Below are 20,424 nucleotides of genomic sequence, written 5' to 3' on the forward strand. Positions count from 1 at the left end.
TACTGTTTGTCTTTCTATGCTACAGTATTGTATGCATCTTTCTATAATATTTCATGTTCATGTATATCTTTAAAAATCAATAAAGATAAAAAGGCAGCACTTACCACACTGTGTCCTACACATCTACAGGATGTTAATCAGCGTTTCAAGAATAAAAATGTTTGAGAAACACTGCTTACTATATTTTCTCTTTCGAAAATCATGATACCCATCAACATATTAAAACTAGAGGAAATCTGGCAAAAAAAAGAAAACATTTTAATTTTGTTATTATTTAACACACAAAGTTATTTCCTACCAGGGGAACACTCTTCCTCTTGCATACCTATTAACAGAGGAGCATCTTTTCATTAATAATATGAATTCAAACAATGGAGATATCTAAACCCTCTTGGATGAAATAAGGTAACACTCTTATCTTTCAGTGAGCACCATTACTTTCCTAGAGTCTAAGATGTTGAGTTAAATTATGTGGAGTCCCAAGTTTTTGACCTTGATTAGTGCAGAATTAAGAGGTAAGGACAAGGGTCTATTTAATTCCTACGGTATAGCTCTCAACATAATGTAATTGTACAATTCACCTCTTTAAAATTACTTTCACGAGTCTCCAGATCAAGAGATCAGACCTCACAGTACCATCAACAAATGCTTTTTACAGTGTTATATTTCTGGCAATGCATTTTAAGTGGGATTTTCATAAACTGGTATGCATCTGGAGGATAATCAGGAAAGACGGCAGGTTTATCTTGACATTTTAAACAACTGCAATTAGACATTTTTGTATAGACATAGAAGGCAGAAGCAGGATCAAAGCATAGCCAAAAGAGGCAAGTAGTCTTTAGCTCAATAAAAGAACATAAATTCAAAAAATGACAGCTATCCACAAGTGAATCGGGTGTTCTTACCATTACCTCTTCTCTGGCTTTATTTAAGTAGAGGTTAGAGGACAACCTGCTTGAGATATTGTTGGGAAATTTCCTACTCTCAATTCAATGCTGTTGACTTCTAAAGTCCAGTCAGTCTCCTATTGTGAACTAAAGGGTCTTCAGTCAAGGCCGATAGCAGTACAGTCTCTGCATTAAGGGGCAATCCGGGTTGGTTGCTTGAGATAAAAAAAAGAACAGTGTTCTTTCAGGAAAAGCCAATTTTGGAGATCCATGTACTTTGGCAGGCAATGTCTGAACAGTAAGTATAAATTAAGTTATAGCTCTGTACACCAAGGGCTATGAACTAAATTGTATCCTCCCCCCAAATTTAGATGTTGAAGTCTTAACCCCCAATGTGATGGTATTTGGAGATAGGGCCTTTTGAGAGGTAGTTAGGTTTAGATGAGATCATGTAGGCAGAAGTGCTCATGATGGATTTGTGCCCTTATAAGAGAAAACAGAGCTTGTCCTTGTGAGGACACAGTAAGATGGCCATCTGTAAGCCAGGAAAAAAAGCTTTCATCAGAACCTGATTACTGGCACCCTGAGTTCAGACTTCCACAGACTTCTAGCCATTGGAACTGTAAGAAATAAGTTTCTGTTGTTTAAGCCATCAAGTCTCTGGTATTTTGTTATGGGAACCTGAACTAAGACACCGAAGTTACACTAGCTCAAGGCCTGGGAGGGACCTAAGCCAGCGTGTAGACTATATCAGAGCACACAAAAATCTTAAGGATTGTGCATGAACTGTTTGGAATGTTAACTTTAAAAATAAAACTGCCACTTATTTTACCAGCAAAAATGGGCTTATTCAGAAATATCAGAGAATTGCAATCCAGGGCAAGAAAGCAAGCTGTGTCAAACCCATAGACAAGTCCCAAGAACCAAGGAGAGGAAGGTTCTCTTACAGAGGAAGTTGGGAGGGCTGTTACAAACAAAAAGTCCTCTTGGGTAAACCAGGGGTTTGAAGTATAATGGCTTTTCCTTGGTTGGGCTGGTGGAGCTGGGGAGAGAACGGTTCTTCCTCCTGCTGGAATAATACAGTAGCTAAAGCACCCTGGACTTGCAAGCTGAGTCTCTTCTTGTTGGGTCTACAGATGATGGGAAGTGATAGGGCATGAGAGCTCGTCCTTCTGGTTTCCTTTTATTAACTCTTCACAGTAATAACACGAGTTGTAAATCAATGGCAGACTGACTGGACTTATTTCACCGTTAAGTCCATCTGGGTCTCCCTAATAAGGAGAAAGACATAAGGTCTTCAGGGTTTCAAGGCATTCCTCTTCTTTCAAAGAGGCATTGAATGCTCAACCACCTAGCAGGAAAAAAATATTCTGAGTACATTTGTACTCCAAACTGGTGCAACGGTCCTACCTGTTTGTTACCTTAGCTTTGTACCTACCAAGTCACGTTCCCTTTGCAGGGTTGGCACCTGCAAAACAGGATGTATCTACAAGGTCCTTCAGGGCCAGTCATCACGAGAGCAGCATTTATGAAGCCCGGATTAGTGTAGCCTGCTTCTGTACATCATCCCCTTACCCAGAGCAGGCTATTATCCCTATTTCACACATGAAGTTCTGTGATTCGGGGTAGTCGGTTCATATTCGCTGTGGAACCAACAAGTAGCTCGAGACTGAACAGGGGCCTGCATGTTTCCCATACTGTCCTTCCCACGCATCCCGCAGCCTAACGGAGCTCTCCATCAGCTTCTTTAGATTCTGGAGAGGACAGTTAGGGTTATTCCAGACCGGGGTGGGGGAGCTTGTGGGGGAGAACGTGTCCGTGCCTGTACCTGATAAGGACACCAGGAATCCCGGCAGAGGTGCCGCAATTACAAATAGCCCGCGCACTTGCGTCGGCGCGCCACACTGGGTGGTGTGTCAGGAAACAGAAAGTACGGCTGGGGCGGTGCTGGGAGATGACGTACTTCCGGCGCGCGGCGGCGTCCGGACGCCCTGGGGCCTCAGGAGACGTGGAGGCGGGGCCCGAGGTGGGCGGGGCGCTGCTGGAGGCCTCTGGAGCGGGCCCTGAGCTTGAGGCGGGAGCTGAGGCGCGGGGCGGGGCCTCCTGACCGGCCGGGGCCGCCGCTGACGCCGCTGGCCGCCGCGAGAGTTGCGGTCGTTGCGGCGGGTGCAGCCGGCGGGTCCTGCAGCTGCGCTCCCTTCCCCGCCTCCTCAGCGGCTCCAGCCCCAGCCGCCCTTCCAGCCCTCGGCGTCGCCGCTGGCGCCGCCGCCCGACCCGCAGGCCGCCGCGGGCCGCGGAGCCCATGAGGGCGCGGGCCCCGCCGCCGCATCCGCGGCGTCGCCGTCGTCCCGGAGCGTCCCGAGCCGGCGCGGACATGGCCGCGGCATGAGCGCGGAGCCGCCGCCGGAGCCTGAGGACAAGGCGGCGTCGGAGCCCGCGGCGGGAGCCATGCCGGAGAAGCGCCCGGGCGCGCAGGCCGCTGGCGGCATCTCGGTGAGCGCGGGTGCGGGTCCCGGCCGTGGTGCTCAGCGCGAGGCTCAGGGTCAGGGGAGGCTGGGCGGGGCGAGAGCGCGGGGCCGCGGCCGGAGCGCGGGGTGGGAGCGCGGGGCCGGGCCCTGCGGCCCCCGGGCTTTGGGGAGACGTGCAGCGTCCGCTTCCGAGTCGGCTCCGGTTCTCGGAAAGCCCGTCCTTTCCGGGCTTAGCCATTGGATTCCTCACCACTGGGCTTTCCTAGCGCCGCTGTTCGCCACACAGAGCTCGAGGGCCTTATTGTTTCCAAGAGCGCTAGACGCGGGGCCCGGAGTATAAGTGATTCTGTTCTTTGGAGAGTTTTCAGACGTGTGATTGGCGATAGCATGTCCGTGGTGCAGTTTCTGGCCGAGCCTATATGATGTGTGCGGGCCTCAACCGGGAAGTTGGCGGTAGAGGCTGGGCAGCACCCCGCTTCTTCCTCCTCTTCCGTGGGAGGGCAGGAGCTCGGAACAAGCTGCTGACGCCAGGGCCCGGCTGCGGAGCGTGTACAGGCCGGTCTCGCGCTCCGCCTTTACTCCAGGTTCAGGTGGCTTCCGAAGCCCTGACTTAATTGGCCCGGGTTCGGCAGAACAGCCTTTGTCAGTGGCGCTTTGGTTCGTTGTGGGGGAAGACTAAGCAGAGAGAGTCAGTCATTTCTTAAAGACTTTTTTTTTTTTCCTTTTTTGGTCTGTTTAGGACAGGAAATACAGAAATGTTACAGTACTAGAAACTAACACACACAAAAACCTTGAAATTTTAGGAAAATTAAGTGTACGTAGTCGGCTTCACATTTTTTGCTTACATACCTATATTTGCTTTTTAAAAATGCTACATGATTATTCTTGGGTGATGTGAGTCCCTATTAGTAGAATTGGGAGGGTGGGTGAAGTGGCAGGAGCAGTAAGTAGAATGGAGCCAGAAGAGTTGGCTTCTAGTCTTGGTTCTCTGAGAACCAGGGTGCACGAGGCAAGGTCTTGGCGCAGCCCTGCCACTCAATGCCTCACCTGTAGCAGGAGAGCTTAGTAATGTTGAAGGACCCTCGTTGCTCAAGTGAGTTCTTATTTTTGAAAAAGCGTTAGGAGTTCCTCATTTCAAAGATAAGATTTCTGTAAAGGGAATTTTATCTTCAGGGGGGGAAGGAAATTCCAGAGAATTCGTTTCTCTCATTTTATTTTTGATTGTTTAAAAAGTAGACTTGTCATCTTCCTTCCCCCTCTAAACTAAACCAAACTGCCAGGTCCTCCTCCTGTCTTTGAATTGATAGACCATAATTACTAACCAGAGGCCATGCTAGCAACATGAGAGGTAGCTTCCTTCATCCCTTAACATGCTTACAACATCCAGTACATTACTAAGTCTAGCTAATTTTACCAGGCAAAGTATTCTGTGCATCCCTATGATTCATTTCCTTAGCATTTTGACTTAGATTTTGAGTTACCTTTTGGGACCCTTGCTTACCTCACCATTAGTCTGCTGTCCACAATGTTGATCAGTGTGATCTAACATGTAAATATAATTACTGCTGTCCTTAACTTTTTTCATTGGCTCCCTTTGGTTTATAGGATAGAAAAATAACCTGGCAGGTAGAAGCATTATAGCATAGTGATTAGGTGAGCATGCTTGGATCCCAGTTCCCACCTTTTATTACCTGCATAACTTTGGGCAAGTTACATAATACCTCTGAATTGATAATAGTATTTACACAGGGGATTGTGAGGGTTACTGCAACCTTGCACCTACTAAGTTCTCAGTAAATATTCGCTGTTATTAGTTCTCAGTAGTTTTCACATGAATGATTGGTCAGAACGTATAGGTGATTCCTGTCAGTCCTTTAGTAAGATAAAGTCACTAATTTTATGTGCTTAGAGCTAGACCTTTTTTTTTTTTTAATATTTTATTTATTTATTTGACAGAGATAGAGACAGCCAGCAAAAGAGGGAACACAAGCAGGGGGAGCGGGAGAGGAAGAAGCAGGCTCATAGCGGAGGAGCCAGATGTGGGGCTCGATCCCGTAACGCCGGGATCACGCCCTGAGCCGAAGGCAGACGCTTAACCGCTGTGCCACCCAGGCACCCCTAGAGCTAGACCTTTTGAGGGATGTTTACTCAAGGAAACTTTTAGACTCTTTATTCCCTGATTCCTTCTCCTGTGGACCCTGATGCTAATCTGCTAATTTGGGCACAAGTACATTTCTGCCCAGTTTTTCCTTGTCTCTGAGGATGCATGGAGTCAGTATTGATAAACCAGCGAATATGGTTTTCTGATGCTTGCTGTTCCTAGTGAAATGACTAGCGTGGGCAGGTGGCACAGTTCAGACGCTGGTGCTTTTTGGAATGTGTGGTGGCTGGGAAAGCAAATGAATGCCTTTAATCATATAGTTTCATGTTGTATGCCGGTACCCCAAAATTATGTGCCTTTCCTGCTTGCACTTTCTGCCTATTATCACTTCCAGGAGCTACGTTCTGCAGCCTCCATGACTTGATTTCATTTTAATGTATTGGAATTTCCTTATAGCTTGATTCCAGTGATACTCATGGTTTCAGGTTCTTAGATGCTAATGATTATGGAGAAGACTGCTCATACACAGGGAACCTGTGGACAGCTTTTCAGCCTTGTTTGGCAAAGAGATGTATTGACCTGGAAGAGATTGACAGATATGGATCTCTCTGTGAAGAAGGGACTCAAGTATTTACTTCAAGAGATCAGTGCCTTGTAAAAAAGGGATGTATGTTTAGCAAATAAGTTCTTGTTTTATTTCCTCTTTGCTCTATCCTTCCCTAATCGTGTGTACAAACAACTTGAGATGCTTTATTAGAATTGTTCGCATTATCATTAAATGTATATTTTTCATTATACTTAACCTTCATAGCCAGGTAAGGGAAAAGGGTTTTTTTTGGCATCATTTACCCGTGAACATCTGATGAAAATTAAGGATTTGCTGCAAAGAAACCACAACTAAGTTGAGCATTCTATTTCAGGATGTTCTTGGGCTCCCAGAAGCCAATGCTTGGAAACAGGTTAAGAGCCCTGGTATAAGGCCTCTCAGGATCAATGTTGTTCTGGTGACATTTGATGTCTTTTAAGTTGATTTTCCTAAGACTGTTTCAGAGGGTTTCCTATAAGGCTAATTTTGATTTTTGAGAACAAGAATATTATTTATTATGTAGGCAAAATGGAAATAATAACTGAAGAGCAGCTTCAGGTAAAAAAAAATGCTAAAATGACTTTATAAAAAGATAAAAGAGGATCTAGGTACAGATTAGGGAAAATTAACTATAAGCTTTTAATTCTTTCTTGACAGTGTTAGGGACCAGTATGATCATTTCGATACTAAAATAGTATGGGGACATTGACATAGCAATCTCTCAAGTAAATTATAGCAGATAAGGGGAGAAACTGAAAGCATTTGTGAGCGGTTGATATATTGCAATTTAGAAAAGCCAATATGTGGTGCTTTCATAGAAACATTTACTATATTTCATATTTAGAATTATGCAAATTTCTAGTCAGCTCACTGTCATCACAGCTAGCCTTTGTCATAACACAGGCTTATCCTTGCTTTTGTGTTGTTCTGGGCCTGGCATAGGTGGGATTTTGGAGACCTTGCTACTTAGGATATTTGAGTGTTCTTTTTTTTGTTGTTTTGTTTTGTTGAAGCTTTTTTTTTTTTAAAGATTTTGTTTTTTTATTTATTTGACAGAGAGTGAGAGAGACAGCCAGCGAGAGAGGGAACACAAGCAGGGGGAGTGGGAGAGGGAGAAGCAGGCTCTCAGGGGAGCAGGGAGCCTGATGCGGGGCTCGCTTCCAGGGTCATGGGATCACGCCCTGAGCCGAAGGCAGACGCTTAACGACTGAGCCACCCAGGTGCCCCTATTTGAGCGTTCTTTTCCACCATTATTCTTACTAAATTAAGTCTTTAAAGGTAGGAACTATAGCTGTGTATTTTTAAATCTGAAATAGTCTTTTAGGAGATGATCAGTAAATATTAATAAAGAAGTAAGTCATTCAGTCTAGCTTTAAGCTGGTTTTTTGGCTTATCAATGACAAGCTTGTCTTTGACTTCTTTTTCCCCTCTTGTCATTTATATAATATGCTTTGGCCTTATAAAACAAATTGGGGAGTTCTGGTTTCTTTTCTCTGAAGGTTTTGTGTAAGATTGGTAAATTAATTACAGAACTTTATGGTTTTTAGGCTGGGGTAATGTAGTTATGTTTCTATTTTGAGTTTGGTTTTCTTTTTTTTCTGTTTTAGTAAGTTGTATTATGTTAGGAATTTGTCCATTTCACCTGCAGATTAACTGGCATAAAGTTGTTCCTAATAGCCTCTTAGGCTTTTTTAAACTACTATAAGATCCTTACTATTTTTATTGCTGAGACTGATAATTTTCACCTCATCTTTTAAAAAAAAAACAATTCTCCGGTGTATTGTGGGTAATCATCAGTTTTGCAGATGGTGATGATTTTGTGTCTTGCTTCTGTATTTCTATGTTATATGAACTAGAATATCCAGGGAAAGGTTAGTAGCAATGGTAAAAGTGCACAACTTTATTTTCATAACAGAAATCCATTTTTTTTTCATTAAGGATGGTGTAAACTATATGTATGAGATAAATATGCTTTATTACATGACAGAAACATCTTTTTATTTTTCATTCTTTTTTAGTGCTCTCCCTCCTTCCCCTCTTTTTCTTCCTGTTTAGCTCCCTCGCTCCTTCCTTTCCAGTTCAGTGTCTCATAGAACCTTCACAAGTGGGCTACGAAGTCTGAGATGTGCCCTGGAGAAAGAGGTTGTGGCATAGTAAGGACATTGCTTTATGAGAATTGGAGAGAAATTTGTCATTAATCCCTGTAATCAACTATAATAAATAATCTGCTAAAACATATATATATATATATATATATCTGTGAATTATGTCAGCTTCTGTCTAGCTGCCTGACTTTTTAATACTTAGTTCTTTATTTGCTTATATTTCTAAAATAGCTTTATTGAAATAAAATTGACATAGTAAAAACTATGTTTAGAGTGTATAGGTTTGTGTTTTGAAATGTGTATACACTTGTGAAATCATTACCCCAATCAAGATAGTGAATATATCCATCACTCCCAGAAATTTCCTTGTGCCCATTTTTACATCCTCTCTTCACCTACTCCCTAGGCAAGCATGTATCTACTTTCTGTCACTATATATTACTTTTAATTTTTTAGCATATATTCTTTTTGGTTTGGTTTTTTTTCCCCCTCAACATAAATTATTTTGAGATTTGTCCATGTTGTACATAAATCAGTGCATTCTCTTTTTTGCTGAGTGGTATATTCCATTGTAGGGATATACCACAATTTGTCCGTTCAGCATTGATGAACATTTGGTTTATCACCAAGTTTTGGCTAGTGAAAATAAAGTATGAGCATTTGTCTACCAATCTTAGTATGGGATATACTTCTTTTAAAAAATTTTTATTGTGTTATGTTAGTCAGCATACAGTACATCATTGGTTTTTTGATGTAGTGTTCGACGATTCATTGTTTGCATGTAACACCCAGTGCACCATACAATATGTGCCCTTCTTGGGGACCTGGGTGGCGCAGTCGTTAAGCGTCTGCGTTCGGCTCAGGGCGTGATCCCGGCGTTCTGGGATCGAGCCCCACATCAGGCTCCTCCGCTATGAGCCTGCTTCTTCCTCTCCCACTCCCCCTGCTTGTGTTCCCTCTCTCGCTGGCTGTCTCTATCTTTGTCAAATAAATAAATAAAATCTTTAAAAAAACATATATATGTGCCCTTCTTAATACGCATCACCGGCCTATCCCAATCCCCCACCCCTCTCCCCTCTGAAGCCCTCAGTTTGTTTCCCAGAGTCCACAGTCTCTCATGGTTCGTTCCCCTGTTTACCCCCCCTTCATTCTTCCTTTACCTTTTCCTATGGATCTTCCTGCTATTTCCATGTTCCATAAATGAGCGAAAGCATATAATTGTCTTTCTCTGCTTGACTTATTTCACTTAGCATAATCTGCTCCAGTCCCGTCCATGTTGCTGCAAATGTTGTGTAATCGTTCTTTGTGATGGCTGAGTAATATTCCATTGTATATATGGACCACATCTTCTTTATCCATTTGTCTGTTGAAGGGCATCTCGGCTCCTTCCATGATTTAGCTGTTGTGGATATTGCTGCTATGAACATTGGGGTGCATAAGGCCCTTCTCTTCACTACGTCTGTATCTTTGGGGTAAATACCCAGTAGTGCAATGGCTGGGTCATAGGGTAGTTCTATTTTTAACTTTTTGAGGGACCTCCACACTGTTTGCCAAAGTAGCTGTACCAACTTGCATTCCCACCGACAGTGTAAGAGGGATCCCCTTTCTCCACACCCTCGCCAACATTTGTTTCTTGCCTTGTTAATTTTTTGCCATTCTAACTGGCGTAAGGTGGTATCTCAATGTGGTTTTGATTTGAATTTCCTGTATGGGATATACTTTTATCAGAGTGGAATGGCTAAATCATATGGTAGGTAAATTGTTTAACTTTTTAAGAAAACTGCCAAACTGTTCTCTAAAGTTACTGTACAATTTTACATTGTCACTAGCACTGTGTGAGTTCCACTTCATCTACACCCTCAACACTTAGTCAGTTTTAGCCCTGGTAATAGATTTGTAGTAGTGGTATCTTACTGTGTTTTTAATTTGCATGTCCCTGTGGCTAATGATGTCAGCACATTTCATAAATTTATTTGCTATCTTTGTATCTTCTTAGTGAAGTATCTGCTCAAGTCTTGCCTATTTGTTGTTTTAGGTTGTTTATTATCTTTAAATTGATTTTTGAGAGTTCTTTATGTATTTGGGTTTTAAGTCTTTTGTCAGATATATGCTTTGCAAATATTTTCTTCCAAGCTGTGCTTTTAGAGGAACAGAGTTTTTAATTTTCATGAAATTTAATTTATTCTCTTATGGATAGTGTTTTTGTTTTTACATCTAAGAAACGCTTGCCTAACTCATTATCACAATAACTTCCTTCTGTGTTTCTAAAAAAGTTTTTTTAGATTTTACAATTAGGTTTGTGACCATTTTGAATTAGTTTGTAATATGGTGCAAGGTGTGGTGGAATTTCTTTTTTTGTGTATGGATAATTGATTGTTGCATAATTTGTTAAAAAGACTTTTTTTTTAAGACTTTATTTGAAAGAGAGAATGTGTGGTGAGGAGGCACAGAGAGGAGAAGGAGAGAGAGCCTCTCAAGCTGACTCAGCTCTGAGCATGGAGCCTGATGTAGACCTCAATCCCACAACCCGAAGACCATGACCTGAGCTGAAACAGAGTCCAGTGCTTAACCAACTGAGCCATCCACGCCCCCTGAAAAGACTTTTTTTTCCCCCCACTAAATTGTGTTTGCACTTTAGTTGAAATTCAGTTTCAGTTGTCCATATATGTGTCAGTCTATTCTGGATTCTCTGTTTCATCTATTTATATCAGTACTGCTTAATCTGTATTACTGAAGGTACATAATACTTGAAACAAGTAGTGTTAGGCTTCCAGCTTTGTTTTCTTTTAAAATTGTTTTGGCTATTATAGGTCCTTTGCATTTTAGAACTATAGAATCAGATTGTCGACTTCTACAAAAAAACAAAACAAAACAAAAAAACAACCCTGCTTATATTTTCATTGGGTTTGTGTTGACTCTGAAGATGAGTTTGGGAAGAATTGAAGACAACATTGAGCCTCCTCATCCACGAAGGTGGTACTGCTCCATTTATTTTGGATCTTCTTTTAAATTTCCCACCTGTATTTTGTAATTTTCAGTATATAGGTCTTTTACATCATTTGTCAGATTATACCCTATTTCATATTTTTTGATGGTATTGTACATAATAGTGTAAACGTATTAAAAAACGTGAACTCTTGGGGCGCCTGGGTAGTGCAGTCGTTAGGCGTCTGCCTTCAGCTCAGGGCGTGATCCTGGCGTTCCGGGATCGAGTCCCACATCGGGCTCCTCGGCTGGGAGCCTGCTTTTTCCTCTCCCTCTCCCCTGCTGTGTTCCCTCTCTTGCTGGCTGTCTCTCTGTCACATAAAAAAAAAAAAAAAAAAAAAAAATCTTAAAAAAGTGAACTCTTAAAAAATTCAGATTCATAATTGTTTGTTGCCAGTATATAGAAATACAGTTAATTAAAGAAATTCTTAACATTGCGATATAATACACATAACATCAAATTGACTATTTTAACTTTTTTTTTTTTAAGTGGGCTCCACTCTGAGCCCAGTATGGGCCTTGAGCCCTGAGATCAAGACCTGAGCTGAGATCAAGAGTTGGATGCTGAACTCACTGAGCCACCCAGGTGCCCCTTTACCTTTTTTTTTTTTTTTTTTGAGATTATTTATTATTTGAGAGAGTGAGTGAGAGAGCATGAGGGAGGTGGAGGGTTAGAGGGAGAGGGAGAAGCAGACTCCCCACTGAGCAGGGAGCCCAACACAGGGCTTGATTCCAGGACCCTGGGATCATGTTCCCGGCCAAAGGCAGACACTTAACCGACTAAGCCACCCAGGTGCCCCAACCCCTTAACCATTTTTAAGCATGCAGTTTAGTAGTGTTAAATATATTTACATTATTGTGAAACCAATCTCTAGAACTTTCTCAGTTTGTAAAACTAACCCTCTGCATCCATTACATACCCTTTACCCTGTCCCCCGTTCCCTGATAACCACCTTTCTGCTTTCAGCTTCTGTAAGTTTGACTACTCTAGATACCTCATGTAAGTAGAATCATAGAGTCTTTTTGTGACACTTAGCATAGTGTCCTCAATGTTGTTGACACATGTTGAAATATGTTGTCTTTAAGATTGTTGAAGACGTATAGTCTGCCTCAGAATTTCCTTCAGGACTGAATAGTATTCCATTTTATGTGTATGCCACATTTTGTCTCCATTTATCTGTTGAGTATTTCATTGCTTCTGGGTTTGTTCAGATTTTTGTTTTTTGGTTTTTTGGGGGACTATTGTGAATAATGCCTTTGTGAACATGGTTGTACAAATAAATATTTCTTTGAGACCCTGCTTTGAATTCTTTTGGATAATTACCCAGAAGTGGAATCACTGGATCATGGGATAATTCCATTTTTAATTTTTGAGGCACCGCCACGCAGTTTCCCTTTGTGGCTGCACCATTTTAAATTCCTGCCAACATTACACAAGGGTTCCAGTATCTCCACGTCCTCACCAACACCCATCGTTTTCTGGTTTTTGTTTTGTTTTGGGGAGTAACCATCCTGATGAGTGTGAGGTGATACCTCATTTTGATTTTGCATTTCACTAATGATCAGTGATTTTGAGCAGCGTCCTTTGCTCATTTTCAAATTGGGTGGTGGTTGTTGTCATTTTGAGTTGTAGAGGTTCTTGATAAATTCTGGAAATTACTTTCTTATCAGATACCTGTGTTGCAGATATTTTCTGCATAGGTTGCCTTTTCACTCTGTTGATCGTATCCTTTGATATGCAGAATTTTAAATTTTGGTAACTTCCAACTTACTGCTTTTACTTTTGTTGTCTTTGTTTTTTGGTGTCATATCAAGATATCATTGTCAAATTCAGTGTTACGAAGCTTTCCCCTTATGTCGTTTTATAAGAGTTTTATGTCTTACATTTAGGGTTTTGGTTCTTTAAAAGTTAGTGATTTTGATGAAGCCCAATATCTACTTTTTCTTCTGTTGCTTGTTTCTTTTGTTGCTTTGGAGTCATGTCTAAGAATCTATGACTAAATCCAAGATTTACCTCTGTTTTCTTCCAGGAGCTTTGTGGTTTTAGCTTAGGTCATTTATCTGGTCTAAGTTAAGTTTTGTGTAAGGGGTGAGGTGGGGTGAGGTAGAGTTCAGCTTCATTCTTTTTTTTTTTTTTTTTTTTTTTTTAAGATTTTTATTTATTTATTTGACAGAGAGCCAGCGAGAGAGGGAACACAAGCAGGGGGAGTGGGAGAGGAAGAAGCAGGCTCCCAGCAGAGGAGCCCAATGTGGGGCTCAATCCGAGAACTCCAGGATCACGCCCTGAGCCGAAGGCAGACGCTTAACGACGGAGCCACCCAGGCGCCCCCAGCTTCATTCTTTATATGTGGATATTCAGTCTCAGCATTGTTTGTTGAGGAAACTGTTCTTTCCCTTTTGAATGGATTTGGCACTTTTGCCAAAAATCAGCAGGACATAGATATATGGGTTTATTTGTAGAATCTCAGTTCTAGTCAGTTGGTGTATATGACAGCCTCTCTTCTCTTCTGCTTCCATGTTGGCAAGTTTACTGTGTACTGTGATCTTTGAGTTGGGGATCATGTTTGGGACAAATGGGAGTAGCTTTCAACCTTAACTTTTTCCAATTGAAGGTGGATGACCTGATTGACAAAAGCCAGATGCTCTAGTTCATCTGATGTTTTCATGTCACGGTGAGAGAGCAAGTGAGGGGTTTAGTGGAGATTGTTCTTTTGCCCAGATAGACACTAGCCAGGCCAGACTCCTTAGTGTGGGAAAGGGGGGGTGGTGGGTCAGTAAAGGGCTGGCTGCATTTTGCCTGAGGAACTGTCTATGTTTGGCTCCTGTCACCTTTCTTAGGCTGTTGCAGCCCAGGCTACCTGTCATATGTATGTGCTGTTTCTGTTTGTGGCGAACTTCGGGCTCTGTAAGAAAGAAAGGTAGTGTAAGTAATACAGTGGTTAGTAGCATACACTCTGGAGCTAAGTGATTTTCTGGATGGAATACCAGCTTAGGCACTTAGTAACTGTGTAGGATGGGCCAGTTACTTAAATTCTCTGCATCTGAGTTTTGTCACCTATAAAATGGGAATAATAATAGTTTCTATCTCAAAGAATTTATTGGAGATAAAATGGTAGGATCTGTAATGTGCTTTCATCAGGTCTTGGCATGGTGTCTGTTGTTGATTCTGCTGCTGTTGTAGGGTAATTTTTGCCTAAGTATAGCTTAGGATCTTTTGTGGTAGACTGCCCCTAACCTGTGTCCTTGTTCTTTAGAGTGTTTATTTCGGTTTAAAATTTTACGTTCCATGAAATGGGAACACGGATGGTATCCTCTGTTGATACCATTGCCCCCAGCATCTAGCTGATATAATAGAACTCAACAAATACATGTTGAGTGAGTTGGAATTGAATATTTTCATTCTTAGAGAAGACTGATAGAAATATTTCCAAAAGCAGGGGGCGCCTGGGTAGCGCAGTGGTTAAGCATCTGTCTTCGGCCCAGGGCGTGATCCCAGAGTCCTGGGATCGAGCCCCACATCAGGCTCCTCTGCTGGGAGCCTGCTTCTTCCTCTCCCACTCCCCCTGCTTGTGTTCCTTCTCTCGCTGGCTGTCTCTCTCTCTCTGTCAAATAAATAAATAAAATCTTTAAAAAAAAAAAATATTTGCAAAAGCAGTCCTTGGCATCTCTGTTTGCTTTAAGTCAAGTGATGGTTAGTAAATTATAGTTTGAAAAGTTGAGTTAAAAGCAGTTATCTTACAAATGTTTAATAAATGCTTAGTCTATCCAACATTATAGTCATTGCAGTTATTCGACTATTTAATGCAGTGCTGAGAAAATATTCATAATTTTTATGGAAAAGTTATTTCATCTAAAGAAGCAGTAAAATTGTTTTTCCTACTGGCATTCCAGTATTAGGTGGAAGAAAGCAAAACCTTCAGGTATAATCATTTATTTGTTTTAAAACTATTTGTATTCTTCATCTTTGTGTTTATATTTAAAAAGATTTCTGATAAAGAATTTATTTTTGATGGAGCATTTTACTAACCAGATACATACAAGTGATATAGGCAAGAAGTACTAAATGTCTGAATTATTAAAATACTAAGAGCTTATAGTGAAACATCCTTCTCATAAATGTCCTCAGAAGTACTGCAGAGATGACTTCGAATCTTATGGCAGTACGTACCAGTTTTCCATTAAAATGTGTTTTACAATAATTTTTCTGCTTAGAAGTACAGTAGAGCCAACAGTTTACAGTTACAGTGTTAGTTCCTTAGCTTACCCTTAAAAATGAAACTCAAATATTTCATTTTTAATAGCTTAATATTGTTCATGGTATAATGATATACTTGATAAGGGGATTTTTTATTGCACATAATAGGAAGTACAGGAATTGTGTGCTTATTTTAGCAGTTTAATATCACCAGAGACCTACTGGACTCATTACGTTCATGTGCTCTGCTCTTCCCAGGTGCTAGTTTTTGGTCTTTAGGATTGACCACGTGTGGTCTCCAGTTGGTGACGTTGCTAAGTATCACATACTTACACAACAGCGCCCTTGCACTGGAAACAGCAATGTTTTGATACATGTCCTTAGAAGAGTGAAGCAAAGTCCCTAAACCCTCCCACATATTTCCCCTCATATCTCACTGGCCATAATTGGGTCATGTGGTTCATTCCTATTTTAAGTCATTGAATTATCCTGGTCAAGTTGGTTCGTCAAGATTGAACTTCTGGACCTGAAGAGTTCCCGAGCCTGCAGCATCAGTCTCTATGTACACAGTTGCTGAATCATGAACACAGTTGGAAATTTGTTAGCAAATATGTTTTGGGTATGGGAAGTAAACTTTTTCTGTCACAAAAGCCTGTGATCTGTTGCGTTCAGGGTACATTTAGAGAAATACTATTGAGATCCTTGTCTTCGAGAGGTATTGTGTAGAATAGGAGAGACTAGTTGTATGTGGAAGAGAGGCTACGGGGATTTGGTAGGGAAGCACCTGCCTCTGCTCAGGGTAGTTAAGGAACGTCAGCAGCTTCTCAGATATTTTATCTGGTATTTATGAACTCCACTCTGTATTCCACTTACTCACGTTGGGGCCAGCAAACTTTTCTCTGTTAAGAATCTGATGATAAACACAGCTTTGGAATAATTTCGGAAATCATGAGCTGTGAGTCCTTTCACTTTATTATTTTTTTTCAAGATTTTTTGACCATTCTGACTTCTTTGCATTTCTGTGTGAAGTGTAGGATCGTCTCATCGAGCTCTGTAGTAAAAGACTGCTGGGATTTTGATACGGATTGCATTTAATATGTAGATCCATATGTGGAGTATTAACAGTCTTAAACCTTCTGATCCATGGGCATGGAATATCTGTATATTAATTTCAGCTTCATTTTGTTTCAGCATACAACCTTTGCATTTCTTTTGGTAAACTGATTCCTAAGTATTTTTATGCTGTTGTAAGTGGACTTGTTTTATTAACAACAACAAAAAGAATCTGAGTAAATATTTTAGGCTTTGCTGCCATATAGTCCTTTGCAGCTACTCAACTCTCCCAGTGTAGCACAAAAGCAGCCATAGACACACATAAATGAATGAGCATTGCTAAATTTCAGTAGAACAATTTATAAAAACGGGTGATAGATTTAGACTGCGGGCTATAGTTTACCAGCCCCTGCTCTGATATTTCCTGTACTCTTTTCTTTCCTCTTTCAGGATGTTTTTGGTATTCCCGTCCATTTATTTTTTAAAACTTTATTTTAGGGTAGTTTAGACTTACATAACAATTGGAAAGATTACATAGAGAGGTTTCATAAACCCCATCCCCATTTCCTTCTATTACTAGCATTCTGTATTAGTGTGGTATATTTGTCAGAATTAATGAACCAGTGTCCATGCTTTACCATCATCTAACGTCCACACTTTATTCACATTTTCCTGGTTTTAACCGAATGCCCTTTTTCTGTTCCAGTATTTCATTACATTTAGTTGTCATGTCTCCTTAAGTTCTTCTGGGCTGTGATAGTTTCTCAGACTTTCCTTGTTTTTGATGACCTTCACAATTTTCATGAGTCCTGGTTAGATATTTTGTAGAATGTCCCTCAGCTGGGATTCATCTGCTGTTTTCCTCAATATTAGGGTGAGATTATGGGTTTGGGGGTGGAAGCCCACAAAAGTGAAGTGCCATTTTCATTGCATCGTATCAAGAATCCAAATCACTGTTGATGTTAACATTTTGTCTGAGGTAGCGTTTGTCACCTTTCTTTATAAAGTTACTCTTTTCCCCTCTTTCTGTGCTGTACTCTTTGGAAGAGAGTATGTGAAGCCCGCATTTGAAGAATGGGAAGTTATGCTTCACTTTGATGAGTGCAGAGTACCTGTGTAAATTGTTTGGGTTTCCTCTGCATGGGAGATTTGTCTGTTCTTCCCCCATTTGTTTACTGCATCATCTTATTAGTATAAACTTACAGATGCTTACTTTATAACTTGGGTTATAATCCAGCGCTGCTTTATTTTGTTGCTCATATCACTCCAGCTTAGGCATTGGGAGCTCTTCGACATATCCCCATGTTTTTGTTGTTTTGTTAGGTTTTGTTTGTTGTTGTTGTTTTAGCGCCTATACTCTGGCACTAGATGCTCCAGGTCCCTCTTGTATATTTCCTGCCTTAGTCCTAGAATTAGCCATTTCTCCAAGGAACCCTGGCTCCTTTTGTAGGAAAATTGTATTTGAAACCAAGACCTGCGTACCAGATAAAGTGCTGTTGGGCTGCCAGGGTCATTACTTTTAGGTTCTCAGGTGACAGGTCAAGGAAAATACATGTGTGTTTGGGTTAGCCTGTGTATATACATACACCTATAAATATGTCTATATATGGCCGTCTGTATCCATGTGAAGCTAGAATTAGTTCATAATGATATCCAAATCTAATCTGTTATCACATGGTTCATTCTGTCTCTCCCCTCTTGTTTATTTATAACCTTCCACTTGGGCAATGAAAAAAGTTAACTCCCACCATTTGCTATCGTTTACATAATTGTTCAGTTACCAGTTACAGGACACTGGTTTCAGAATTATTACCTGTACCCTTTTGTCAGAGTACAGTGAGGTTCCTTTTGCCTTCAGTCTTGCAGGCTCTACTCATTCCTGATGTTACTTAGATCACTAACTTTTCCCCCTACTCTCTTCAGTGAAGTTGACATTTCATGAAATGACATGAATACCGTTAGCTCTTTGTCACATTCTGCAGTCCATGTTGAGATTCTCTGACCTCTTAAACATTTTTTAAAAAATTAACATGTACTGAGGTTCACTCTTTGTGTGAAAGTCTGTGGGTTTTGACAAATACATAGCACCGCTTATCTACCATTACAGTGTTATATGTAAGTTTCACTGCCTGAAAAAGTCCCTTGTGCTTTAACTGTTTAACCTTACCTCTTCCACCCCTAGCAACCAGTGATCTGTTTACTGCCTCTGTAGTTTTACCTAAATGGAATCATACAGCATATAGCCTTCCAGACTTTGTTCTTTTCACTTAGCAGTGTGCATTTAAATTCTGCCATCCAGCAATTGCATTGTTTTAATTTGCATTTTTAAATGACATGTTGAGCATCTTCTCATATAGTTATTCACCGTATCATTTTTGGTTAGGAGTCTGTTCAGATTCCCCCTCCCCAACCCTGCTTATAATTAGGGGATTTATTAACTCACTTAACAAGAAAGCTGTTGATAAGACGGTTTCATGATTGGTTCAGTTAGCACGCAAGCAGTATAGTCTTGAACCCAGGTACTTTGTGTTTTCTGTGTATTGACTTGTCTGGCTTTTCTGCTCTCAAGGTGGCTGTCATCAGTTCTAGCCTTTACACACCATCAGCAAAGTCCAGAGGCAACCAAGAGATAGTCTCTTTCTGTATCTTTCTCTCTCTCTCTTTTTTTACCATTGCATTTTTTTATTGAGATATATTCACGTAAAATTCACTGTATGCAAGTGTACAATTCAGTTATTTTTGGTATATTCACAAATTTGCCCAACCATCATCACTGTCAGAACATTGTCATCTCCCCAGAATGAAAGCCAGTACCCATTAGCAGTCACTCTTCATTTTCCCCTACTCTCAATCCTTGGCGACCACTAATCTGCTCCCTCCGTGTGGAATTGTGTGTTCTGGGTATTTCAGTTAAATGGAATCCTACTATATGTTGTTGCCTGTCCTCCTGGCTTTTCTTAGCATTATGTTTTCGAAGTTCATCCATGTTGTAGCATGAATTTATACTTTATTTCTTTTTATAGCTGATTAATATTGCATTATATGGATATATCACTTTTTGTTTATTCATCAGTTGGTAGACATTGGGTTGTTTCCACATTTGGTTACTGTGAATGATGTTGTATGGACATTTGTTTACAAGTTTCTCTATGAACATGTATTTTCAGTTGTCTTGGGTATTGGAGTATACAGTTGCTGGTAATTATATGGTAACTGTTGAACATTTTGAGGAACTGCCAAACTGTTTTCCATAGTGGTTGTACCATTTTATACCCCCAATAGTTCTGTATGACAGTTCCTATTTAAATCCTCATCAATGCTTGTTTTTATTTTTTTTATTATATCCATTCTAGTGGTTCTGAATTGGTATATCGCTGTGGTTTTGATATTCATTTTCCTGGTGGCTAATGATGTTGAACATCTTTCTTTTTTTTTTTTTTTTAATTAATTAATTAATTAATTAATTAGACAGAGAGACAGCCAGCCAGCGAGAGAGGGAACACAAGCAGGGGGAGTGGGAGAGGAAGAAGCAGGCTCCCCGCTGAGCAGGGAGCCGGATGCGGGGCTTGATCCCAGGACCCTGGGATCATGACCTGAGCCAAAGGCAGATGTTTAACGACTGAGCCACCCAGGCACCCCTGAACATCTTTTCATGTGTTTATTGATCACTTGTATATCTTCTTCAAGAAATGTTTATACAAGTCCTTTGCCGGTTTTTAAGTTGGGTTACTTGTCATTATTTTATAAGTGAGTCGTAAGAGCTCTTGATTTAAGTCCCTTATCAGGAATGAATTTTGCAAATACTTCCTTCCACTCTATGGCTTGTCTTTTTGTTCTTTCAGCAGTGTTTTTCACAGTGTAAGTTTTTAATTTTAATGGAGTCCAACATACCAACTTTTTCTTGAATGGATAGTGACGTTAGTGCTGTATATACAAACTCATCATGAAACTAAGGGACGTACTTTTAGCTCTGTGGTCTATTTTGAGTTCCTTTTTTTTTTTTTTAATTGTGGTAAAATATACATAACACAAAATTCACCATTT

General features: G+C 40.7%; 2 protein-coding genes across 3 annotated transcripts in view; one reads left to right on the forward strand and one right to left on the reverse strand.

Annotated features, from left to right (window-relative positions):
* Nucleotides 1-2,973: 2,973 nt before the first annotated feature.
* The window catches only part of MFSD14B (major facilitator superfamily domain containing 14B), a 68,233-nt gene continuing 50,782 nt past the window's right edge, over nt 2,974-20,424 (forward strand). For both annotated transcript variants that reach the window (XM_026519109.4, XM_057305651.1), the window contains exon 1: nt 2,974-3,380. In XM_026519109.4, coding sequence (XP_026374894.1) covers nt 3,273-3,380 — 108 coding nt within the window. In that variant the 5' untranslated portion in view covers nt 2,974-3,272. The remainder of the gene's footprint in view (nt 3,381-20,424) is intronic.
* Nucleotides 9,172-20,424, reverse strand: part of LOC113270085 (uncharacterized) — a 108,930-nt gene continuing 97,677 nt past the window's right edge. Inside the window, exon 3 of the mRNA XM_057305654.1 lies at nt 9,172-11,443. Coding sequence (XP_057161637.1) covers nt 11,329-11,443 — 115 coding nt within the window. The 3' untranslated portion in view covers nt 9,172-11,328. The remainder of the gene's footprint in view (nt 11,444-20,424) is intronic.

The sequence above is a fragment of the Ursus arctos genome, unplaced genomic scaffold, assembly GCF_023065955.2.
Source record: "Ursus arctos isolate Adak ecotype North America unplaced genomic scaffold, UrsArc2.0 scaffold_33, whole genome shotgun sequence".
NCBI lineage: Eukaryota > Metazoa > Chordata > Mammalia > Carnivora > Ursidae > Ursus > Ursus arctos.